At 44.6% G+C, this 25715-nt stretch overlaps 2 protein-coding genes across 2 annotated transcripts; both read right to left on the reverse strand.

The window, feature by feature from the left end:
- Positions 1-1355: 1355 nt before the first annotated feature.
- cdr2l (cerebellar degeneration-related protein 2-like) lies at positions 1356-8532 on the reverse strand. Its single transcript, XM_004560671.3, has 5 exons — positions 8113-8532; positions 6023-6135; positions 4219-4367; positions 3766-3930; positions 1356-2896 (listed from the first exon to the last, which is right to left on the reverse strand). Exons 1-5 carry the CDS (start codon positions 8189-8191, stop codon positions 1960-1962), a joined length of 1443 nt encoding a protein of 480 aa, XP_004560728.2. The 5' UTR covers positions 8192-8532; the 3' UTR covers positions 1356-1959.
- A 620-nt stretch (positions 8533-9152) lies between these two features.
- Positions 9153-25379, reverse strand: recql5 (RecQ helicase-like 5). The gene is made up of 19 exons (XM_004560672.3): positions 25227-25379; positions 24959-25080; positions 24338-24859; positions 23411-23507; positions 22193-22304; positions 21926-22088; positions 21769-21851; positions 17377-17598; positions 17186-17279; positions 14009-14048; positions 13867-13925; positions 13573-13643; positions 13350-13443; positions 13095-13271; positions 12358-12974; positions 12203-12269; positions 10851-11072; positions 10694-10766; positions 9153-10612 (listed from the first exon to the last, which is right to left on the reverse strand). Exons 1-19 carry the CDS (start codon positions 25321-25323, stop codon positions 10488-10490), a joined length of 3057 nt encoding a protein of 1018 aa, XP_004560729.3. The 5' UTR covers positions 25324-25379; the 3' UTR covers positions 9153-10487.
- Between the last annotated feature and the right edge of the window lie 336 nt (positions 25380-25715).

The raw sequence follows: 25715 nt of genomic DNA on the forward strand, positions 1-25715 counted from the left end.
CGCATGTCCAGGCCCGTCTGAAGTTTGCCAGAGAGCACATGGATGATACAGCAGAGGATTGGGAGAATGTCATGTGGTCAGATGAAACCAAAGTAGAACTTTTTGGTATAAACTCAACTCGTCGTGTTTGGAGGAAGAAGAATACTGAGTCGCATCCCAAGAACACCATACCTACTGTGAAGCATGGGGGTGGAAACATCATGCTATGGGGCTGTTTTTCTGCCAAGGGGACAGGACGACTGATCCGTGTTAAGGACAGAATGAATGGGGCCATGTATCGTGAGATTTTGAGCCAAAACCTCCTTCCATCAGTGAGAACTTTGAAGATGAAACGAGGCTGGGTCTTCCAACATGACAATGATCCAAAACACACCGCCCGGGCAACAAAGGAGTGGCTCCGTAAGAAGCATTTGAAAGTCCTGGAGTGGCCTAGCCAGTCTCCAGACCTCAACCCCATAGAAAATCTGTGGCGGGAGTTGAAAGTCCGTGTTGCTCGGCGACAGCCCCAAAACATCACTGCTCTCGAGAAGATCTGCATGGAGGAATGGGCCAAAATACCAGCTACTGTGTGTGCAAACCTGGTAAAGACCTATAGTAAACGTTTGACCTCTGTTATTGCCAACAAAGGTTATGTTACAAAGTATTGAGTTGTATTTTTGTTATTGACCAAATACTTATTTTCCACCCTGATTTACGAATAAATTCTTTACAAATCCTACCATGTGGATTCATGGATTTTTTTTTCACATTCTGTCTCTGACAGTTGAAGTGTACCTCTGGTGCAAATTACTGACCTCTGTCATCATTTTAGGTGGGGGAACTTGCACAATCGGTGGCTGACTAAATACTTTTTTGCCCCACTGTACAAACAAAGGCAGCAGAGTTTTAAGCAGGGTTTCTTAACATGTCTTATTTTTAAAAGTTTGACCTCGAAGAAGAGGTCAGAGGTCCAAAGTACCATGATATTTACAATCCTCATATATCATTGGGGATATGCTGTCGATGCAAATAATGGCAGTAAGAAAAAAATCGGCTAATAGTATTATCACTTTGACTTTTGGATCATCTACTGCCCTTGAAGGAGAGGTCAGAGGTCAAATGTGACACGTTAGAAATCTTTACAGGCTACTTTGTACATGTTAAGAATCGTAGTTTCTAAGTTACAAGGCTTTTTGTTGATTTTTAATAAATCATAAAGTTGAGCTTGATGGATCTGTTTTATCAGAATTCATTCAAAACTTTCCGAGCTGTTGCATTTACAGACAGACTGGCAGCACACATGCAAGCAGTAACAAAAACATGTATTTAAACCACCTTGGCAGAGGTTTAAAGAAAAACAAAAAAGGAGAACATGGTTGATGCAGTAGTTATTTTAATCAACAGGAAACATTAAAACAGCCTATTACAGGAACAAGTTGGATCATGTGACAGCACAGTGTGGAAATGATGAAATAAATCCCTGAAAAAGATGCAGAAGCATCGCTGCCTGTTCAGGAGGTACACTTTTGTGCTATCCGGTGAGTTCAAAAAGCTTTAAGCTCATTGAGCCATTCAAAAGCTTGCGATTCCTGTTTCTCAAAGACAGATTTAGCTTTTTTTGTGTTATCAGCCAGATGCATGCTGTAAATGCTGCAAGTTTTAAAGCTTCTGAAAGTTGGCCTGTTATTTGGCTTCAGTGTTTATCTTTTTTTTTTTTTAGCATCAGTTACAAACGACGTCACAACAAAACCCTCCGTTCAGATAGTTTGTCAGTTACAGTCAGGAGAAGCATTCCATCCCTTTGGCAGTTTCATGTGAAACAGGATACAGCAGTGAAGGGTGTCCAAACGGTTAAATGAGAAGCCTTTAAACAGTTTGGTAAACTGAGATGTTTGTAGTATCTCATCAAATTCAAATTCAAATTTTATTTGTCACGTACACAGTCATACACAGTACGATATGTAGTGAAATGCTTCTGCCTCACTTGTTAGTCTTTCTGCTCTTCCTCGTGTTCATGTCGCTCTTTGTCTTCTGCAGTCGGGAGAAGATCTCCTTGAACAGCGCCTTGTACTCTGGCGTGTTCTGGCTCAGCCGTTTGTCCACCTGCTCCACCTGCCTGCTGATCCCCTCCAGGGCTTCAGGGGTGGAGGGAGTCTGAGGGGGTGTAGGAGGGGCGGCGGCGATCACGACGTCTCCGGAGGTGGAAGGCCCCGCGGCGGCCATGTTGTACTCCTTCATGGAGGGATCCCTGGAGACGGGGCGCGAGGTCTGCACCCCTGCGTGGCACAGGCTCTCTTCGTGACGCCTGCACTTCCCCAGCAGCTCCTCGTACTTCTCCAGCAGCGCGTGGTACTGTTCGTCCACCTCCCGCAGGATGGACATGCCCCGTTTGCGCACGCCATTGGCGTGGAGGGCGTAGCTCCCCTGCCGTCTACCGGTTGCGTCACGAGCTGAGATGGCGTTCAGGGCTGTGTCGCTGCAGCTTTTTCTCACCGGTCCTCCTTGCTGCCCAGCCTCTCCAGCACCTCCCTCGCCTCCATCCTCCTGCCCTGGGCTCTCCTCTGGAGTGTCAGTCTCAGGGCCGTTATTGAGCAGATTCTCTAGGCCGTCTTCCATGTCACCAATCAGACACACCCTGGACTTCCTGAGCTGCTGCATCTCCTGGAGCTCAGCTTCCAACTCCTGAACCCGCAGCTGGCATCCTTCTGCTCCTAGGAGACGCTGCTCCAGGCGCTCAAACTCCTGCAGCACAGCAGCACACTCCCTCTCTGCACCCTCCCGCTTGGACCGCTCTGCAGCCATGGCCGAGTGCAGCGACGACACGATGTCTCTCAGACGGTCGTTCTCCTCATCCAGTGGCTGTCGCTCGGCCAGGTCCACGCTACCCGGATTGGCCAGCAGGAAACCATCCTCATACCTTACAGGAAAAAAAACACTCAGTGAGCTGCGTTTGTGGCCAATCTCATTCAAATTTCATGTACAAACACTGCACAGTCACACTATAAATACAGTCCAGTGATAAAGCATTCAAGTCCTTCTGGTTTTTTTGTTTTACATCAAACTAATTTTAATACTAGACCAAGATAACCTGAACAAATACAGAATTCAGTTTTTAGATGATGACTTCATCATTTATAAGGAAACAGCTACTGAAGCCTATCTGGCACTGTGTGGAAAAGTAACTGCCTCTCTTGTTAAGTCAGGAATTAACTGTGATTAACAACATCTTTTGGAAAGAAAAAAAGTTCGGTTTCACTCGCCATACCAAGGCCTCACTGGGTTGGTTATCTAGCAGGACGATGACCTGAAGCACACCAACAAGTCCACTTGTGAATGGCTAAGAAACAAGCAGTGAAAGTTTTGGAGCCAAGCCTGGACTTCAATCAGATTTATATGCTTAAACAGGCCGCTTATGCTAAAAAACCTCTAATGTGGCTGAATTTAAAAAAAGGAAAAGTGGGTCCAAATTCCTTCACAAAGATGTGAAAGACTCATTGACAATGACTGATTATTAGCTTTAAGGAACAATTACTTTTTCACACAGGGCCGTGTAGGTTTGGATACCTTTTTCGCTTAATAAATGAAATCATGATTTAAACACTATGTTTTGCATTTACTCAGGTTATGTTTGTCTAGTATTTGTTTGATGATCTGGAAAAAAGTGACAAATATGCAAAAAAACTAAGAAATGAAATACTTTTTTGCATACAAAGGACATGTTACAGTTACTGTTAGCTCTATGTTACAGACAGCAAAGACACCAATCATTTCCTGACGCTCAGTGACCTCGGAGCAGTGCAGAGCTCCTTGAGGCAGGGGAAAGAGTGGATGGTCTTGCGACGCTCCTTCTTCTCCCTGCGGACTCTCAGCTCCTCCAAAGTTCGCAGCTCCTCAACCCGAGCTGTGAGACTGTCCACCTGGCTCTGTAGGGTCTCCATGGTGCTGGTTAACCTGCAGGCATGCACACACACAGATCACTGATTTTTTCCATTTTGATTACACCATACCTTTATCTCAATGCTGGAATGACTCAGCATTACAAACCAACATAACATAATGTAATCCCTGATTATTTAAATCCGATTATAGCTGCTCAGGTGGAGGGAGTGGTCTGTCAGCGCAGCAAGGCTCACATTCTTCAGCTGATTACGAAGTGACTGTTACATCAGGCTCGCTGCTTTTCCCACAGAGGCCAACCACGTATAGTGAAAGCGTGGGCTCAAAGCAGCTGTGGGTCACCTGTCTATTTTCTGCTGCGACGCCTTGCTCTCCAGCACCAGCTTCTCATTGGTGATTTCCAGCTCTCTGGCCGTCACATCCAGCTGTTCGTACACCTTTGCGTGCTGCTCGTTCATCTCCCGCAACATTTCCAGCTGCTTGGACAGGTACTGCAAGAGACGCATGTTTGCAATTAAAATGAGAGGATCTTAATGGTTTACATCTGGAGAACAGACTGGTCCTGGGAGCACAGGGTAGAAGTACTTTAAAGAATGCAAACTAACCCAAATACACACGTTTATACAATTACAGTTCACAGGGGTTCATATGGGTTAAAAGTTCATCTCGTGGGTAGTGTCAGTCAAAACTGTGAGACATCTAAGCCAGAACACTGGAAAATCTACATCTAATAATCTAACTTAAAGGTTTACAGAGAATGGTCAGAACAAAGAGCGGCAGTTCTCTGGGAGAAAATGCCTTGTTGATGTCAGAGGTCAGAGGTGAATGGCCATAGAGCTTCAAGCTGATAGAAAGTCCACAGCAACTTATTAAAACCAAGGTAAGCAGAAGAGCATCTCTGAACACTGCAGCAGCAGAAGAGCACACCAGCTGTCACTCCTGCCAACTAAGAACAAGAAATTGAGGCTACAAATTACACAAGGTCACAAAATTGCACACTGCACTAATAAGTTCCCACTGAGTATAGTTTAAACACCACAGACACCAGAGTATTGTTGTTGCCCATGCTTGTCCCTTTATGACCACAGTGTATCCACCTTCTGCAGGACAGCACACCATGTCACAAAACTAATCATTTCAAACTGGTTTCTTGAACATGACACTGAGTTCAGTGTACTTAAATGGGCTCCACAGTCACCTCACTTTGGTACATTTGCAAAGCCAACAGCATTGTGGAGGACCCCACACACCCCACACACACTCTTCACCCTGCTGCCTTCGGGCAAGAGATACCGGAGTAATCAGGCCCTCGCTGCTAGACTGCGAAACAGTTTCTTATCCCGAGCTGTCAGACTCCCGAACACTCAGTGACTGGATTAACACACACACACACACACACACACACACACACACACACACACACACGCACACACACACACACACACACACACACACACACACACACACACACACACACACACACACACACACACACACACACACACCAAGTGGCTTTTTGCACAATGCTCAGTCTTTTGCACATTTCTATTGCCCTGTTGTGCATGCACTGTGTTGTGTCTGTATCGTTCTGTTCAGGTTGGTGTTGCACTGTCTTTGTTTTGTTTTTTTGCACATTGCACTTTATGCAGTGCTGTGTAGATTGTCTGTTATATGTCATATGTAGCACCATGGCCTCGGAGGAACGTTTCACTGTGTACTGTATCACTGCACATGGTTGCAATAACAATAGAGCCACTTGACTTGACTTGAAATTTGTACCACAAAAAATTAGGACAGCGCAGAAGGAAAATGGGGACAAACTCAGTACTAGTAAGGTGTTCCTAATATAGTGGCTAGCGAGTTTATATACAGGTTTCGCCAAAATTCGATACGTTGACTTTGTGTGTCTATCTCTAAGACTGAGAATACATTTTCAGAGGCTCTCATCAGGTGTTTACTTTACCCTCGGTGAGCCTCGTCGCTAACACCACATGCAGATTTTGAGCTGTGAAGAGGCTGACGCATTCTGCACGTGTTTTTTTCTTCTCACACACTCGTGCTGCTTTCTGCCATTTCTTCCCCTCACTTTATACCATAACTGAGTAGGAAAGGAACACAGACAGGCAGCAGCCCAGGAGTAGCACACCTCAATCTCTTGCACTTGCTCCTCGTTGTTGATGTACATCTGCTGCAGAGAGTCCTCCAGCTCTTTGTTGCGTTCCAGGAGGGTCTTGCCGAGCTCCGCTGCCAAATGCAGGTCTGACGAGAGATGGGAGAGAAGGACAGACATAAGCAGAGTTCGCTCTCAGGGCTTTACGGCTAAAACCAGTTGTTCAGGCTTGTTTGTGGATGACTTAATGAAAACCAAGATAAAGAGAACAGGCACCAAATATTACCGTGCATTTATTTTAAAGATCACAATAGTTGTCTTGCAGATTGGTTTCTCTTCACATCATGCTGATAAAAGCCTGCAGTTGTGCGCACAGCAGGAGCCTGAGCTCTGACAACACCTTAACAGTTGCTGATATTTTCTGACACAGCGTGAAGCATCCATTATTCATTCTCCTCTGGTGGATAAAAACAAGCTGGACTGAAGAGGAGGAGGAGGAGGAGAATCCTGCTGGCTCTGTATACTTGGAGCTCATAACAAACATGGGGGAGTGGAGGGACGGGAGGAGACAGAGAGGCACTGACATCCATTACTGAGCAGTGAATGGAGTGTTTTTTCAACCCAACGCAGAGGATAAAAACACAAGCCTGCATGCATGCAGTTCTGCAGGTGTAAAACCCAAAAGATTAGATCCGATTGGGCTCATTTGCATGTAACACCTCTGCCTTATCTAACATATTTAACAAGCTCCATTTGTGCACGCTGTGCATCCTCTCTGTCGCCTAAAACGCAGCGAGGGGAGGCAAGGACATGCTTCAACAAGACAGAAGAGATAGCAAAACTCCAGCCTGAACCGGAGAGCGCTAATGAGCTGAGGAAGAGGCGTTGGAGGAGAGTTCGCACGGCACCTCACAGTCACGGCGCCGCTTCTGTCCCTGTGGCGGGCACGTGCCGAGAGTCTTCTGTTATATAACTTCTGAGTTCTGTGCAGGAGGCCTTGCTGAGAAAGTCATCCTTATCACAGGGACTGAACTCTAACTCCTCATGCAACAGGCCCCCCCTCACAGGTCAGATGAAGCTGCAGGACTAACCACACCATCTGCCAGGACTCATTTTCCATGTTTGCCTGATTCTAATAACCACACAGAGGTAGGGGGTGGGTAGGCGAGGGGGGTGGTGTCACCAAATAGTAGATCCGGCAGCAGAAAAGTTGCATAACGCAGCATCATTTCTGGGGCAAAATGATGCCAGGCTCTAAAGTGCACACAGTGTATTTGTGTGGCACAGTGAGAGCTTGACGGTAATTACGCTTCCAGTCTGACCCCGAAAAGCCTCAAATCTCTGATCTCCACTAAGGAGGCTTCGTCTGGGGCTCCCTAATCAGATCAGCCTGCGGGATGGGGACAGAGTGGGGTTGGGGGGGCTAATGACTTTAGTCTGTATGCTGAATAATGCTGAGATGAAATTCTGATGATGGACACACACACAGGGAGTCAAATCCACCTGCCTCTCCATGCATGCTGCACAATGACGCTACAAAGCTGCTTTAGCTCTCTGGGTCAGCAGGTAATCAGGAGATGGGGTGATGCTGCTGCAGGAGGACGCAGGCTTTCCAGAGCACAGCTCTCCTCAGACGCACTCTCAGTGAAACTGCAGCCTTTTAAAGCCATTTTTCTGGCAGGGCTGGTCACACAGCAGCAAGGAGGAGCAACAATAAACAGTCTGAGCTGCCTTTGCTGCTCTTTGCTTCTTTCATTTTATTCAAAAATCTACAAAGTTCTGGGGATTTGTTGCACACACTGTGCTGACCTTTTTGTTAGGAACATACACTCAAAATAACGTCATGCAGCTCCACAGCAAGTGGGCTGATGGATTTGAGAGAGAAAAACAGCTTGAGATGAGAGGAAGACATTCAGTCAGTCTGACAGGAGGACTGCTGTCCGAACCACCGCTGACAGGATCGGAGTAATTGATGAGATGAAGGGCAGGCAGCTCCAACTCGTGCATGAGTTGCCTTTAAGAGGTGCAACCTCCTCCCGGTTTTCCACTCACCTCTAAATGCATGAACACCCGGGGGCCAGCGGTTGCTAATAGAAAAGGGGTGGGGTTGGGAGGAGTGGGCTTACCTTGCTCCAGGTCCCGCTGGTCGTACCACGGCTCCTCTTCCTCCGTGACAAACTCCTCCATCCTCCCCGCGCGAAGCATCGATGCTGCCGAACTTCCTCTTCTTCTCCTCCTCCGCCGGCGATGTGAGCTGCCGGTGGTACCGACTGCTCGCCCGGAAGTGACAACGAACAACAGCCCCCCCAAATCACTCAGAGAGAGGAAACCTCGGCGGCGGGGACTTCGGTGCACCTGCTCCTTCTCCTTTTTCTTCTCGAAGCGTCCGCAGATATGAAGCACCCCGCATCCGAGCGGCCTCGACGTGAAGCAGGTTGGAGGAGGCTGACAGCGTCTCCTCGGTGTCTCATCAGGCTTTGATGTGCAGCAGCAGCAGCGGACGCAGACTGGCAGCCTGGCGGCAACCGAGTAACCGAGCGCTGCTGGTGCTGCGTTTATGTGCTGTGGGAGAAAAGTGCTGTTTGCAACGTTAGTCTTTTGAGATTCTTCTTCTACTGTTCCCTTAAAGAATTCAGTGCTGTTTTTACCCTATCAGTGAGGTTAATAGACTTTTTTAACAGACCATTTTACTGTGCAGTACTGCAAATATTGATATTGAGCCGATACCAATATCAGCGTTCGTATCAATACTATTGATATTTGGATTGATCCGGCCACTATCCAAAGCTTACAAAAGAGAGATCTGGCCAAAAGGGCCAGCGGAAATTGAAACAAGTAAAACATAATGGTACTATAAACACATTTTAAGTGGCCAAAAAGGGCCGGATTCTTTATAATGTAGGTAAATTAACACATAATCATGAAGATTAAAATATATACACACCCTTTTCGTAAATGATGTTGACTACTGTGTATTTACCAACATAAGCAATGACATTACTCATAAAAAGTGTGGGAGGCTCTTGAGTCCTACGTTAGCAGGAGTTCCTGAAAGCAGCACTACTAAAGATGACATCATCGTTTACTTGACAGCGTCCCCACCAGGGACGTCTCCTGTACAGTTAATAATAACAACAATAATAAGAGACGTCTCACACTGTTTGGTACTTTGTATTCGACACAGACTTTATTGTGAACAATCTGCAGCACAGATTGGCTCCACTGTGGCCACCAGGACTCCCCACAGCTGGGCCTCAGTGGCCATCTTTGCTTTTGGTTTCTTCCCGACTGTGGGGACTGATACAGTCGCCTTTTATATGCTTTCATCATTGGAAACCATGTTTTAGGAAATGAAAAGAAAAAGCCCTGCATCACAGATTCTCCCCCTGCTGAGAGACAGAATATTTTTAAATACAGGAAAATTCAAGCTGGACAGTTTCACAGTAGATTGCATGAATAAAAAAAAAAACAAAACTGGTTCCAGTATTTAAGACGAATAAACAAAAACATAAAATTTAAGAGCAAGTAAGATAGTCTGCCAGAAACAGAAGCATTAAAACATGTGTTTTGTGCATTTTATTCCCCTATTGACTTACACACGCACCCCCCCCCCCAGAGAATAAATCTCAATGACTTACTTTGAACTTTCTAATGTCAGAGAAACAACAAGGAAATCATGGCTTATTTATTCCCTTTTTAATAGCACAAAAAATTTATTAAAAAGAAAATAATAACAGCTTCAAAGTCTTTTTGCTCTTCACGACCCCATCTTTAAACACCACCCAACCACGAATGTCATCTTAAACGTGACAGACGGCTATCAGAGGACAACTGTGACAGCATTTTTAATGTTTCCTGAACAGAGAGCTGCAGACACTGTACAACAAACCAGTATTTTAGCTTTCTGACACACCTTTACTTGTCACACACACACACACACACACACACACACACACACACACACACACACACACACACACACACACACACACACACACACACACAAAACCCAGACAAAAAGAGAAGGGATTAAATGTTCCAGTATGGCAACATTGGAAGATCCCCAAACCAGCTTGCTCAAAATCGCACGCTGTTGTTTGAATGCCAATAATTACACCTCTGCTTTTCCTGCTATGAGAAGCCTGTGAAAAACCTCAGCTGGCTTCCTGCTCCAAGCACCACTGGGTCTGCATAACTCTGCACTGTGATGTAATAAGACCATGTGAATTACACACAGTTTGCAGTTTAAAAAGAAGTCTCACACATGCATCTGTCTGATCTCTCAGGCTGCAAAACTGTCCCTGTTTTATTGCTTACTATTTATTAACCCAAGTTACAGTATCAGCAACCATCCTGGAAAACATTTTAAAAGAATAACAAAATAGCAGCAAGTGGACCATAAACCTCGTCAGCAGGCATCTGTGACAAAGCCTGAGGTCATCGTAACCGGAGAAGTTTAGGCACTGTCAAAGAGGAAGGGCTACATATTTCCTCCCCCCATTCATTCACTTTTGGCTGTGGTTTTACAGCTGTGAGGTCTCTTAAGGTGCTTCCAGTCTGCCTCGCTCTCACAGCGCTGGACGCTGCTGAAGAACTTCTTGATGAGAGCCTTGGCCTCTGCTTTCACTGTGGACCCAGAGGCTGGAGTTAAAGAGGACCAGCACACAAAGCAAACTGCAAGTTAGAAATTTCCCATGCACCCTTTACCTTGGCCTTTCCCCCTGCTCCTTCCCTCTGTAAGAAGGTGAGACAGGTAGCGAGCGAAAGACTTAAACAGCTCCTGCGAAATAAAGAAAGAATTTTAATCATTCTGCTTTTAATCGCAAACCTACTTTTTTTTTTTACAAACACAGCACTCGCTCACCTTTGTGGCAAACTTTCCCTGAGTGTAAAAAGGGTCCAGGTAGCGGACCACGATATCAGCTGCTTCCTTAAGTGTTACAGGCTTGGGCGAGTCAGTGGCTGGGTGCAGGGCTCTCTCCTGCACGTTGGGGTTGAAGGTTACTCTCCTGCTGCTCTCATTCCCGGGCCGGCTGCGCTTCGCCGGAGGGGGAGACTCCGTCATGGTTTTCATGTCATCTGTCACCTGGACACACATGTCATGATTGTTCACAAGCATAAAGTCAGACTCAGGACTCCAGGCAGAACTGAAATCTATGGTTTGGCCTGCCAAAGACTCCAATCTGGATATCTTTGGAAAATGTATAGGATGGTATAAATTTTAGAATTTTAACTGTATTTTCATATGTTTAATGGCTTTCCCCCCATGGTCCTAAGAGATATCTCTAAGAGATAAACCATTAAATAACAGAGTGTTACTGTTCCTTCACAACATACTAGAGAAATTTATGATTTTTACAGATGGTTCACAGAACAGATATATTTAAAAATATAGGGGATTAAATGTGTGGCTAAACATCTTTACACTATCAGAAAGGAGTTTCACTGGGCCGCCCACTTAAGATCAAAGTGATCTGTACGTGACCCACGATGTAAAATGAGTTTGACATCCCTTCTTTACAACATGGACTTTAATGAGGAGTTTTCTATTAAAACTAATATCTATCCCCATCATGCTGATGCTCAGTCTGTTATAGAAAAGAGAAATTATGCTGAACAAAAACGAGACTTTGGATTTAGATTGTGTGGATTGTGGAAAGAGGCTAAATGTGTTTTTCTATACTGATAATTCAATATTGTCTGAAGCTATGCAGGAAATTGTAAGGAAAACTGAAGAGTGACAGATTTCGACCCACTCCTGCATACTTCAGGTGCTTTGTCGAACACGCTATTTGGTATTTCGTAAAAGTTGCTAAAGCTCCACTGATTGAATAACTGACAAGCTCAAAACCTCTGGCATTAACATCAGCACAGAAACTGTGTGCCAGGAGCTTCATGTCATGAGTTTCCATGAGTTGCTCGAGCAGTTGCTGAATGTGTAGGTGGCCCAGTTCTTTTGTCCATACAGTGAATGCTAAAATTGTATGCCAACTGACTTCCTGTGGAAAAACCCCAATCTGAGTGTAAGACAGATTATCATGCTCAAACTCTAATCTCTTAAAACTTTACTTTGTCTTATTTTGTCTTTATACATTTGTCCAAAAGTCTTATTTTTGGACGAACTTATAAAGCCTTTGGAGCACTTCATCTAGCTTCAAACTGCTGAGCGGAAAGACTTGTTTCAAGAAGGACTTTTGTGGGTGTACAGACACCTACCCCGGGAATTTCACTTGTGTTAACCTCTTCTTCACTTGGTTTAAGTTCTTCTTCGTCTTTGTTTTGTCTGTGGGAGAACAGGGGGAAGAAAAAGCAGTTAAAAGTCAATAAAAGGCTTTTTTCCGCTATTTCTGATCAAATTAAGAATCAAATACTCTGTGATGGACGTCAGGTCCTGCTCAGATGTCTCTTGAACTGGTTCTGCAATATCAGCTCCGTCCTCCTCGTCATCATCAGGTATAACAATTATCTCAGATTTGCTTTCTACGAGGATCACATCCTCAGTCTCTGACTGTGCAGCACTGCTCTCTCCTTCTGACGCAGCAGGTGAGTGTGGTTCCTGGTTGATGTATTCCTGGGAGATGGAAGCTGGAGCGGGAGATAAAGTGGCTTCGGGCTCCCTCGGCATCTCCTCCTCATCCTGGCTTTTCTCTGGAGTATGTTTCTTCATGAAAAAATGAGAAATGTTGTGGAAACTCTTTGCTGCTTCCGCCAGCTTCTGCTGCTTCTTGCTCATGGCTCTGCCTCCTTTAGTTGGGCTGCTCAGGGAGGTCGTGACGGCATTTGCTTTGGCTTTGATGGGCGATGATGCATCTGTGTTGGCTTCTTTTCCCTGCATAATGGTTTCTCCTGAGTAGCCATTGAAAAATCCGCCGCTTGTCCTACCTTTGTTAGCCCCTGTTTCCAACATGGAGGGGTTTATTAAATCCTTAGCAGTTATGAAGGGGTTAGAAGAGCCCCGTTGGCCTGCCCCTACCCTCTTACGCTTCAGCTGGGGGGGAAAGAAAACATGTTTTCCTCTGAATACTCTGCAGCCACAAAAACCTCCAGTTTTCCTTTTAAAAAAAAAAAAAAAAAAAAAAAATCTGGGAAAGTAGAAAAGCAATGTTACCGAGTACACCTCAGATGCCAGCGTGAACCCCTGCGGCTCATCAGAAAACGAGGATGAAGAGGAGGATCCAACCTCTTTGAGTTCTGTTTCTCTGGAATCGCTGCCGCTGCTGCTCCTAGCACCTTCTGCTTTATCTCGACCTGCTGAAGCAGGTGCCGCTTTCTTCATCTCTGTTACCTTGACAGAATAATAGAGCTAAGCATAAACATTTCCCTCTATATGGCAATGAGACATTAACAAAAAGCCTGCACTTACCTTCTTTAGCACCACAGCTTTGTACAAGTTAGAGGACTTGCTGTTTCTGAAGACCTCGTGTTCAATATCCACCGCCAAGGACAGACTGTCAGAGCTGAGAGACAAATGCCGACACTTTGAGAAAAGTTAGTTATATGTATTTTTTTTATTTTTTTTTGCAGTATTTTTATGTTTGAGGAAAAATGTTTAAAAAAAAAAAATCTGAATGAATCTAGATAAGTACTTGAGTGCATCTTCTGCCCCCTGCTGGCCTTGAAGTGCCTCCTGCAGGAGGTACAGGCAGTGCTCTCTGGCCTGAAATACAATATGAATCTTATTAACGCCTTGGAAAACGCTCACTTTCTGCTTTTACTGTACAAAATGTCAAACACCAACGAGCCACAGCCTTTTAAGCTGCTGCGTTTTGGGTTTTTTAACGCTGCTTTTCTCATCACATGGCCTGAGTCGCTGAAGGACGTGTTCATAAATGCAGCAGATATGAGGAATGTGTGCGTAGTGTTCAAGTTTTGTCTTGTACCTTTACACTGAGCTTGGGAATTCTCTGGCTGCTGGCCTCTCTAAGCGGGCAGTCGATATCTACACAGCAGAATAACACCGGTTACAAAACAGGACAGAGAGAGTTATTCACAATCATTTTTACTGTTCGTGTTACACGTTACCTGGAGGAACAAACTCTTCCCTCTGACTGCTGTCGTTACCCTAAATAAACACGAGCACAGGCAGAAGGGAAGCCTTCAGTATTCACACGTGTATTAAAGCCAGAACATAGAAGACAACAGTGAGCATTTATTATATACGGCTTTGGGACCACGACGCAATTTTTTGTTGTTTTGCCTCTGTACACATCACATCACTGAATGTGCAGACTTTCTCATTTAATTCAAGGGGTTATCAAATAATTCTGCATTAACTGTTTATTAAAATGAACTGGAGAAACTAATATACACTCAACAAAAATATAAACGCAACACCTTTGTTACTGCTCCCATTCCCCATGGGATGGACGTAGAGACCTAAAATTCATTCCAGATACACAATATAACCATCCCTCCCAAACAGTGGTCACAAATCAGTCCAAATGTGTGGTAGTGGGCACATCTGCTATATTGAGATAATCCATCCCACCTCACAGGTGTGCCACATCAGGATGCTGATCTGACATCATGAGTAGTGCACAGGTGTACCTCAGACTGCCCACAACAAAAGGCCACCCTGGAATGTGCAGTTTTTTGCGCTATAGGGGGTCTGGGGACCCAGAACCGGTCAGTATCTGGTGTGACCACCATTTGCCTCATGCAGTGCAACACATCGTCGCATGGAGTCTATCAGATTGTCAATTGTGGCCTGTGGAATGTTGGTCCACTCCACTTCAATGGCTGTGCGAGGTTGTTGGATATTCGTGGGAACTGGTACACGCTGTCGTATACGCCGGTCAAGCACATCCCGAACATGCTCAATGGGTGACATGTCCGGTGAGTATGCTGGCCATGCAAGAACTGGGACATTCTCAGCTGCCATCTGCCCTGAACAATGTGAACCATGATTCATCCGTGAAGCGCACACCTCTCCAACGTGCCAGACGCCATCGAATGTGAGCATTTGCCCACACAAGTCTGTTACGGCGACGAGCTGGAGTCAGGTCAAGACCCCGATGAGGACGACGGGCATGCAGTTGAGCGTCCCTGAGACGGTTTCTGACAGTTTGTGCAGAAATTGTTTGGTTGTGCAAACCAATTGTTCCAGCAGCTGTCTGGGTGGCTGGTCTCAGACGATCTTGGAGATGAACCTGCTGGATGTGGAGGTCCTGGGCTGGTGTGGTTACACGAGGTCTGCGGTTGTGAGGCCGGTTGGATGTGCTGCCATATTCTCTGAAACGCCTGTGGAGACGGCTTATGGTTGAGAAATGAACATTCAATGCACGGGCGACAGATCTGGTTGACATTCCTGCTGTCAGCATGCCAATTGCACGCTCCCTCATTGCTTGTGGCATCTGTGGCATTTTGCTGTGAGACAAAACTGCACATTCCAGGGTGGCCTTTTGTTGTGGGCAGTCTGAGGTACACCTGTGCACTACTCATGATGTCAGATCAGCATCCTGATGTGGCACACCTGTGAGGTGGGATGGATTATCTCAATATAGCAGATGTGCCCACTACCACACATTTGGACTGATTTGTGACCACTGTTTGGGAGGGATGGTTATATTGTGTATCTGGAATGAATTTTAGGTCTCTACGTCCATCCCATGGGGAATGGGAGCAGTAACAAAGGTGTTGCGTTTATATTTTTGTTGAGTGTAGATTGTTTTTAATACTTGGATGAAGCGTAGACTGCCGTTTCCCCCCTTGAGCTGCTTGGCCTGGACTTCATCCACCTTCAGTTGCTTCTTGTTTGTGAGTCTCTTTGCATTTAGCTTTGTATTTAATAACTTTAAAGCATGCTCTGTTGGTTAGAGATCAGCTGACTGGCTTGGCAATTGAAGAATCTTCCATTTCTTCTCCTTCAGAAACTCTTGAGTTGCTTTGTGTCATTTTCCATTTGTGCTGTGAAGCTCTGATCAGTTTTGCAGCATTTTTCTGAATCTGAGCAGAGAGTATAGGCCTGTGCACATCCATCAGCAGTCACCATCATCAATAAAAGCTAGTGATCTATATCCGCTGGCAGCCACACATGCCCATCTATATCACTGCCTCCGCCATGTTTGACAGGTGATGTGGTATGCTTCTAATCACGAGCCGTTTCTCTCCATCTCCAGATTTCTCTCAGCGCTGAACTGTTTTCAGGCTCTTTTGGATATTTTGTGATCTAGCCTTTCTGTTTCCATTCATCGAGCAATCTCCATTTTAGACGTTGTTAATGATGACTGTTAAGGACTTTTTTTTTTTAGACATTTTAAGGATGTTTTTCATAACCATAGAAATAATTCTGTCATCATCCACGTTTTTCAGGCGTTTTGATGTTGCTGAGCTGGTCAGTGCATTCAGCATTTTTAAGAAAGAACATGACTGTGTGATTGGCCACTCTCTCTCTCTGATAGTTACTTTGTTTTTTCAGTCTAATGATGCCTCCCTCACTTGCTCCAGCGTGTCTTTGGAGCTCACATTCACAGTTCCCGTGAACACTTGGAATCCACCTCTGATATTCTTCTGCTTAACATTTCATGAAAATAACACAAAGACGGATAACGGGGGACTGTGTGTACAAATGTCTGTAGCTTCCAAACAGCTAATGCGACAGTTTTGTAAAAACTTTCAGAGTTAAAGCTGAAAGTTGGCACTTCAATCGCATCATGATGGCTTGATTTAATATCCACCACAATTAACAACATTTTATCATCGTCCAAAAGCCTGTGCATCTGTAGTTGAAGTGCAGAATGTCTCTTTAATGTGTAAAGAAAGAAAGATAAAAGAACCATAGTTTTAAGCTAGCAACATTTAAATGAAGCTCTGAGCAACGAAGCCCTGAGGCATCAATAACCTCCATAACTCTCCACACACTATAATGACTTGTTTGTTCTTCCTGCTCAGTTTCTACTTTTTTTAAATAATCATGGCATTCCTGCTTTTTATGCTATGTTATAAACAGTTTGGCCAACCTCCTCTTGGACCTGATGAGGAATACTTTAGTTCAAATGTTGTAAAAATTCCACTGAACATGTGGGAGCCATTTAGCAAAAGCAGCATTTACAGGGCCTGATAGCCCCAGATGGCTTACAGATGTGCAGAGGCACAACACAAACACTCTGGAGATGCTGTCCTTACATTTAGAAATAACGTATATATTTTACCCAAAGAGTATGGGCTGATTTTCTCTATTTCTTTTTTTGTGGTAATCACCTTGCGCATGCTCATCTGCTTCTTGAAAAGCTCAGAAAACTCCTTCTTCCTCTTAAAAGGATCATCTTCACTATAACCTTCCCCTTCATCATACCTGCGAAGCAAAACATCGGTGTTAACCTACAGGATCAACCATCAAGTCATAAATGCAAGCGGGACATTTCACACAACATCACTAAAAATCGTCCTGCCTTTCAAAGCCGTAACCCTTCTTTCCTCCTCCATAAGTGTCCGACTGGAACCCGAACGCTCCCTTGGGCTCGCTGCTCTGAGCCGCACCGATCTTGGTGCTGAGCGTGGCCGCTCTCTCCAGCTGCGCTCGCACCAACTTGGGGTTACGGCAGTAGTCGCAGGCCCCCGCGCAGTTCGGCGCCGTGTTGCCAAAAAACTTTGAGATGGTGGCATGGCGGCAACTGGTGGCAGGACGAGAAAAGAGCTACCGTTGAACAGACGAGTTAAAGAAAACACACTCTGCAGTTTGCAGTTGCAAAAAGGCATCATCTCATCTTTCTGATAATGTTTTAGAAACAATATTGATCTTTTAGTTGTTGTGTAACCACCACATCAATCCCCATAATCAATACTTTTGTTATGAAATAGGTCAAGCGCCACTCTTTGTCCCATGAAAAACACAACGCAGTTGCATCAACACTAACCCTAACTAACTGTTATCGACGGATATGAAGGATGGATGCAGAGGCACAAAGTCTGGATTTGGAAACAGTCGTTCAGCGTTGTTTTCTTACAATTTCAAGGTTTTTGAAAAAAATAAATAAATACTATTAATGTCTGACAGCAGGTCACCCGCTTCCTCTGCAGCATGTTTCTGTTCACAATCCCTGCTTTAGACGGGATTTTCTTTTCAGAAAAAAGGTCTCTTGTATCACACTATCATATCCAGCATTACGCAACGGCCAGTATTCTCTCACACACACACACACACACACACACACACACCAGCACTTGGGAAACAGCCCATTAGACGAGTCATTTCAGCAACATACCAGCTACCTTGCTAGAAGTGGAAATGCTGCCACCTTCCCTTTCATGAAACAAAGAGAAGCACTAGAAGAGGTGGGGAACGACAGAGAGGCAAACAAAGCTCTGTGAAGCAGGACTATCAAAGAGAAAACAGCCTTTGAGGCAGACAAAGAAAAGTAAGACACAGCAGTAACTACTCTGTATGTGCGCGTATGAGACAGCCACAAATCAAAAAACCAAAGAAAACAAACAAAGGGAGCAACAAGAAGCCTGGAAGAGGGGAAGAGATGAGAAGACTCAAAGCGACTGAGGAGTCAGAGCAGCGTGAAAGAGGGCAGAAGAGCGCCGGATGAAATTTGTTATCGTCTACTTTCCCCCCCTCACGTGCAGTTTGTCATCAGTGACAGTGGAATTAACCCTCTTAACTATATCTCAACCTCCACCGCTAATCTCAGGCTCGCCCGAGCACCACTCCTCCTCCGGATGACGTCCCCACAAACAAATTAGCACGCAGCCTAAAGCAAAGGCACTCAGCTGGCAGCTCCGTCAGGGGAAAGAAGAGAATGACACGTTTCCGACCGACTCCTAATTGCCAACTGGTTTTGCGATTTCTGACAGTTTAGGCTCGGCCAAGTTTCACAAAAAAACCCCAAACTAAACAAACAAACAAAGAAACGACAAGAAGTTTCCGATCAGCAGGTAAGTGCTTTTAAATGTTTCTGTGCGAGCGCAGCGTGAGAAAAACAATTCAAGCAGACGAATGTGTAAAATGTGTTTAAAAATAGAGAATTTCTCAGAGTCACATGCATGTGATCTGTAAATACTGTTCATCGTTTTAACGAACATACAGTCAGCTCCAAAATCTGTTATTAATCAGCATCGCGTTCCACACAAGCTCACGGTCTCAGGTAGGAACAGCCCGCATGGTTGGAAAATCAATCCTTCCTTTTCTCCTGACTTACACTTTCATACTAGGATTTTTAAAAAATAGCATGAAAATATTTTGTAGCATTAATTTCCCACATCACTGTGTGTAGCATAGCTATAATACATGTGGCCCATTTAAGCTGTTTTTATAAAAGTACTGAGTTAGCTCTGTGGCTTTTTTCCAGTGAGCAGAGCAGATATGTATTACTGGATTTTACTGGAAACAACACATTACACTTATACACAGTTAAAGCAATGCAGCACAACCTTTCCCCACATTTAAATTTTCAAAGCCAGGAAGGACAAGTTAGCTTGTGATCATGCAAATCTTCGCCCGATCTCATCCTGGTTTTGAGTATATGTGATACAGGTTTCTGACAAGGAACACGAGACACATACACTTGCATAAATTACACAGTGCAGGTTTACAGATCCTGTGGGTGGAGTTGATCCCTGATCTGATCTGTCACCAGCTCGGCCACTGAGAACAAAGAAAGCTGTGAAACCTGGCTAAGGTATGCCACAGTATCCTGATTTCTAACAGTGTACTTTGGATAGTATTACCACCTTATCCACACTTCTGGAACCAGGATGTTTACATCCAGAATACTCAAAAGCATGTGATCAGAAGGAGGATACACTACCATAACTCCTCTGAATTATCAAGACGTCATGTTGACCCCCAAGTTTCCAGGCTTTGTCCTCAGTGCCAGTGTAATAACTCATATTGTAGTTATTTTCAATAGTTTTTATCCTTTTATGCTTCGTACTGCAAGTGTTAGTTACAAAGAACTCTCAAAACTAGAAATGCCACACGCTGTCACACCCATTCCAGCAATTCAGCACCAGCTCAATGACTTGCCACCCTACCACCGCCCATTGCACACACTGAAGTGTCTGCAGAGCCGTCTGATTAACACATTTATCACAGAGAAGGGCCTCGTTCTGTTCCTCTTGTTAACTCAACCCATATGTGAATCAGCCCGTCTGTTTACCATACTCTCGTAAATAATAATAATAATGATAATAATAATAATAATAATAATAATAATAATGGATACTTTATTGATCCCCATGGGGAAATTACTTGTTTTTCTCTGCATTTGACCCATTCACTCAGTGAAGCAGTGGGCAGCCCACTAAGCAGGCGCCCGGGGAGCAGTGTGTAGGGACGGTACCTTGCTCAGGGGTACCTCAGGGTAGCCGTTAAGTGGATTCGAACCGCCGACCTTCCGATCATGGGGCGACCACTTTACCTACTGAGCTATCCCTGCAGAGCAGCTTCTCTATTAATCGAAGGTCGGCGGTTCGATCCCCACCTCTTACAGCCTGCATGACAGAGCAGAATATTGTTCCTCCAGAACACTTTTAAACCCGGTTGGATTAAAATTGTTCAGGCACAGAAAAAGCACCAGTGCATTTACCGCTTTCTATCAGACACACGTTTCTTCTCGGGCAGTGAGATTCCTGCCTTCTCATGACAACCCGCCCACTAAACCACAGGCTGAAAAACTGCTTAGCTCTGACATGTAAATAGCAATTCCACCTCGCCCCACTCACAGTGTCACCAGTGAGCAACAGGAGAAATACCTAGATTGCAAGGGAAATAAAAGAGGTGCTGTATACCTGTCTTCACTAGGATGGATGCCAGAGAACAGACGCTGAACCTCCTTGGCAGAATCTGGGTCAAGCTTCAAGGTCTGCCCAACGCCAACCCCATAGAGCTGGGAGCTTTCTTCGTCCTGCTAACTTTTATTCGTGAGTTTTTGGTCGATATGTTTTTTCCCCCACATTGCTTGTTCATCAATAAGCTGGTCATGACATTGTTTATTTGCTGCTCTCCCACAGTTGTAGTCCTGCTCATCACAGTGGTGACCTGCGCGAGCTTCTGCTGCGGCTGCTGCAGCTGCTGCTGTCGCAAGAGGAAGCTAAAGGGTCCCGACCTTTGAGCAAAAACAGACACAACTGCAAGCTCTCCACACAGCGAGTCCTGATCGTGTTTTAGAAACACACACACACACACACACAAGAATTGTACAGGGTGCATGCTGTGCAGCACTAAAGAACCTCAACCCTTGGACAACAAAACACCTGCCAAACACCGTAAAGGATGTCCTGCAACGCTGCCAAACACACCTGCTCGAGTCAACAGGCTTTCAGGAGAGTCCACATTCCTTGGAGCATCACTGCACTCCCAACAGCGATCCCTGAGGACAGGGCAGGGCCAACTCCAGCTGTGTGTGAATCAGGCAGAAACTTCTTGGACCATACAGGACTGAACACGTGTATGAAACTAACTTTAGGCAAACGGTGAGAAATGACTGGGAATGCCCGATTGGATTGTTTTTTCTCAGAGCTTTCTAAACATAATGATGTGTCACTCTAAAGTAATGAGAACTGGCAGTCAGACTTCTGAGTTAGTCAAGAGCCTCAAGCAGGAAGCAGCTTTCAAAGGATGGTAAGAGAGGAAATCTGCCCTCTGCTGTCCAGAAACAGAAATGCACTCTTTATCTAAAACTGCACGTTACATACTGTGGAACAGGTGAAGGCGTTATGTTATGATGTAATGCTTTAAGCCTGCACTTATTGTCAGTTATGCTTTGATCTGTATGTAAATAATAATAAAAATAACAATAATTATAACCTGTCACCGCATGTGTGAATCCTTTACTTACCCTTCTTGTTCACAAAAAGACACCATGGCTTCAAAGTCAGTCATTGCGGTTTTGTCAGTGTCCTTTGCAAAGCCCCGTTTTTCCTGCAGACACATTTAAACACATATAAAAACTGTGCAGCAAAGAGCTTTCCATCCTGCTCTGCTGCTAATCTGACCTGCTTTCTTGCCACTTCCTGCCGAATGAGGAAATTAATTTGCTCCTTATCTCTCGGGGAGTAGTATGTGCGACAGGCGGAGGGCAGGCCATCTCTCCCCGCTCGCCCAGACTCTTGGTAGTAGCTGGCCAGAGACTTAGCGAGGTTCCAGTGAGCTACAAATCTGCAGAAACATTTGAATACACAATGGCAGGGGAAAAAAAAACAAAAAACAAAAAACTAGATACAAGAAGAATGCGAGTGATAACTGTGCATTTGCAGCCTCACCTGACATTGGCCTTATCTACTCCCATGCCAAAGCTGATGGTAGCCACAATAACCAGCACTTTCCCCTGCATCCACTCATTCTGTACCCCTGTCCGATCTGTTGCCTTCAAGCCTACAAAAGTAGAGCTCAAACACTCAATTTTACACATCCTATACACAGATCAGGCATAACATCATGACCAGCTGCCTAATATTGTGCTCATTCTGCTTTTGCTGCCAAAAAACAGCCCTGACCCATCGAGGTATGGGACTCCGTTAGACCCAGAAAGGTGTGCTGTGGTGTTGGGCACCAAGATGTTAGCAGCAGATATTTTAAGTCCTGTAAGTTGCGAGGTTGGGCCTCCGTGGATTGGACTTGTTTGTCCAGCACATCCTTGGGCAAGACACTTCACCCGTTACCTACTTGTGGTGGTCAGAGGGCCCGGTGGGAGGCAGCCTCGCCTCTGTCAGTGCGCCCCAGGGCAGCTGTGGCGGCTGTAGCTTGCCATCACTAGTGTGTGAATGTGTGTGTGAATGGGTGGATGACTGAACATGTAAAGCGCTATACAAATACAGGCCATTTACCATTCAAACAGGCCACAGCCATCAGAGAATACAAGTCCCATGAAGGGGTTAACATAGTCTGAAGCAATGCTTAGGTAGTTGGTACAAGTCAAAGTAACCCAAAGTCACCCAAGGGATCCCAGCAGAACATTGCCCAAAGCACAACACTGCCTCTGCCAGCTCACCTTCTTCCTATAGTGCATCCTGGTATCCTGTTCCCAGGTAACTAAGCATCTGACCATCCACAAAAAATGTGATTCAGACCAGGCCACCTTCTTCCATTGCTCTCTGGTCCAGCAATTTGAGCTACAGTAGCTAATCTCTTGGATAGCCAGCCTTCATTACCCCCGGTTCACCACTGCTCCTTTCTTGGAACACTTTTCATAGATACTGACAACTGCATCTAGGAACGCCGCACAAGAGATGTAGTTTTGGTGATGCTCTGATCCAGTCCTTTCCTGCTAACACATGAACTTTGAGGACAAAATGCTCTCTAATATTTCCCACCCACTATGAGGTGCCACAATGAAGGATTAATGAGTGTTATTCCCTTTACCTGTCTGTGCTCATAATCTTATGCCTGATCAGTTTATATAGATGTAAAAAAAACAAAACAAAAAAAAAAGGAGGTAAAAAAAAAAAAAGGAGGTAAAAAATAAAATAAAATAATTTTACCTGCATGATACGGCTTAGCTACGACTCCAAGCTTCGTCAGCTGGTGAGCTACCGTCTCACAACCTTCCCTGGTCCGACAGTACACAATCCCACATCCCTGTTTACGAACATCAGACAGTTTGATTAAGCCAGAGTTTGCATGAAAGAAAATGGCAAAGAGTGTTATTCCTCCACTCTAGGCAACAAAATCAGTTGTATTCACACAAGAAAATGCTGTGTGAGCTCAATCAAGCCGTTAATAACAACAGAAATGTTATAAAACAGAGAAAAGGCACACAAACAATCCTGAAATAAAATTTAACAAAAAGTCATTCTAGAAGTAAAACATACAGCTGCTAAAATGCTTCAATAATTAAAAACTTGTTCTGTTTTTTTATTTTTTTATTTTATTATTATTATTTTTTAATGTAAATGGCAAAGTCGTTTAAACCTTTTTATAAGTGATGCTTAAGGATGGGAATTGATAGGAAATCAACCACTTTAAAGAACTCTACCAATTCTGCCACAATAAGTATTCAAATATCCATCCAGAATTAAACTAGAAGCTAACTGTTGGGTACCAAAAGCATCTGGTCAACATGCAACTTGCTAAGGGACATTTAATCTAATCTAATTATAGGGGTTGTATCTATTTATGGAGCCTGTATCTACACTTTCGACACTGTGTGGATCAGAGAAAATCCCAAGTCAATTATTTTGCACCCAATTCTTGTTTTTTAAAGTCACATACAATCATTCCCCAATGCAAAAAGAACAGTTTAAAAAAAAGTAATTAAAAGCTCAGAATTTGCATGACATTCATGCCCATGATGAGTATTTTTAAACTTGTGGCCAAAAATGTAAACCCCTTAGGCAAACTGTCGCTACTCTATCTGAATATTTCTGTTTGTAAAAAGGATAACACATGACAGCCTACAGTCTACAAACCTGTCCGTTAGATCCACCTCCAAGTGATAATGTTTTCTTAATGAAGGCACAAAGGTGGACGTATGGGTTTGGCAGCAGCTCCCTGAAAATCACATCATAGTGCAAGTTACTCCGGAAGACGGGTGTAAGAAAAGAAAGCGGCGAGGACAGCCTCAGGGACTGAATGATGTCCTCCTGTACATTCTTGGGTGCTGTTGCTGTTAAGGCCAAACAGGGAACTCCTTGCAATCGAGCCCGCAGTTCACCCAGCTTGAGGTAGTCTGGTCGGAAATCATGGCCCCACTGCGAGACGCAGTGAGCCTCATCCACAGCCAGGTAAGACAGCAAGCCACGGGAGCACAGGTCCATCAGGCAGGGCTGGAACGCGGGCGAGGCCACCATCTCTGGAGTGATGTAGAGAAGCTTTAGCTTCGGGTTGCTGCTCCCCAGGTCGGCCAGGATCAACCGGCGCTCACTCACTGGGAGCTTAGAGTTGATGGAGCAGGCAGGGATGTTTAACTCCTTCAAGTGATCCACTTGGTCCTGGATAGAAACACGAACAGGGGTTAAAGCAAACCTGATACTGCAAAACTTATTCGAAGGTTTTGGATTGGAGCTCAGGAGCTAGAGACAGACGCTAACCTGAATGAGAGCGATTAACGGGGATATAACCAGAGTAATGCCCTCAGCAAGCACTGCAGGCAGCTGGTAGCAGAGCGACTTTCCTGCTCCAGTAGGCATGCACACAAACACATCCCTGTCACCTGCAGGAAGACCACAGAGACCACCGTGTTACACATTATTCTGTCTCTCACTCTCTCACATTCAAAACTAAAGACAAACAGCAGTTATGTTAGCTTGCTAACGTTCATCTAACAGAGAGGCAGACAGGAAAAATGAGCCGACTTACCTCTTTGGACTGCTTTAACAACATCTTCCTGCAGTTTAGACCTGAAGGTGTCGAACCCAAAGTGGGTTTTTAAGGCCTGTTTTAAATTTGTTGTCATCGTTTGACTACCTGCTGGGAACTCATATAAATCTTCTTAGGCATCGTCGCGCAGTGATTGCGTCATCACGGGCGCGTAAAACACAAAAAAAATGTAAAGAAATATTTTGTTTGTTTGCTTCTTTTAACGGCGTTAAATTCAGTTTGAATATATTTGTTATAGAATTATTTGATTTAATTTTTTTGATTAAAATTGTATGCGTTATTTTGTATCTGCATTTTGTCATGGTGAAAGAGTTAGAGTTCTGTGATTGGTCCCGCTGATACGCCTTTCAGCTTCTATCGATAACAAATAAGTCCTGAATTTCCTAGAAATAAATAAATAAATAAATAAATAAATAAATAAATAAATAAATAAGGACCTTTAAACCATACAAACGTCACATGCAAATT

This window comes from Maylandia zebra, linkage group LG4 (genome assembly GCF_041146795.1).
Source record: "Maylandia zebra isolate NMK-2024a linkage group LG4, Mzebra_GT3a, whole genome shotgun sequence".
In the NCBI taxonomy this organism is placed as follows: domain Eukaryota; kingdom Metazoa; phylum Chordata; class Actinopteri; order Cichliformes; family Cichlidae; genus Maylandia; species Maylandia zebra.

Bases quoted from the DNA above. Each gene is read 5' to 3' on its own strand.
- cdr2l (XM_004560671.3), bottom strand. From the start codon at position 8,191: ATGCTTCGCGCGGGGAGGATGGAGGAGTTTGTCACGGAGGAAGAGGAG. The intron at 6,136-8,112 runs GTAAGCCCACTC...ATCTCTCGTCAG, and splicing joins CCAGCGGGACCTGGAGCAAG to ACCTGCATTTGGCAGCGGAG. The intron at 2,897-3,765 runs GTCACTGAGCGT...TTTTCCTGTAAG, and splicing joins GAGCTCTGCACTGCTCCGAG to GTATGAGGATGGTTTCCTGC.
- recql5 (XM_004560672.3), bottom strand. From the start codon at position 25,323: ATGACAACAAATTTAAAACAGGCCTTAAAAACCCACTTTGGGTTCGAC. The intron at 25,081-25,226 runs GTAAGTCGGCTC...GTCTTCCTGCAG, and splicing joins TGTTAAAGCAGTCCAAAGAG to GTGACAGGGATGTGTTTGTG. The intron at 10,767-10,850 runs GTGAGCGAGTGC...TTTATTTCGCAG, and splicing joins AGGGAAAGTTTGCCACAAAG to GAGCTGTTTAAGTCTTTCGC.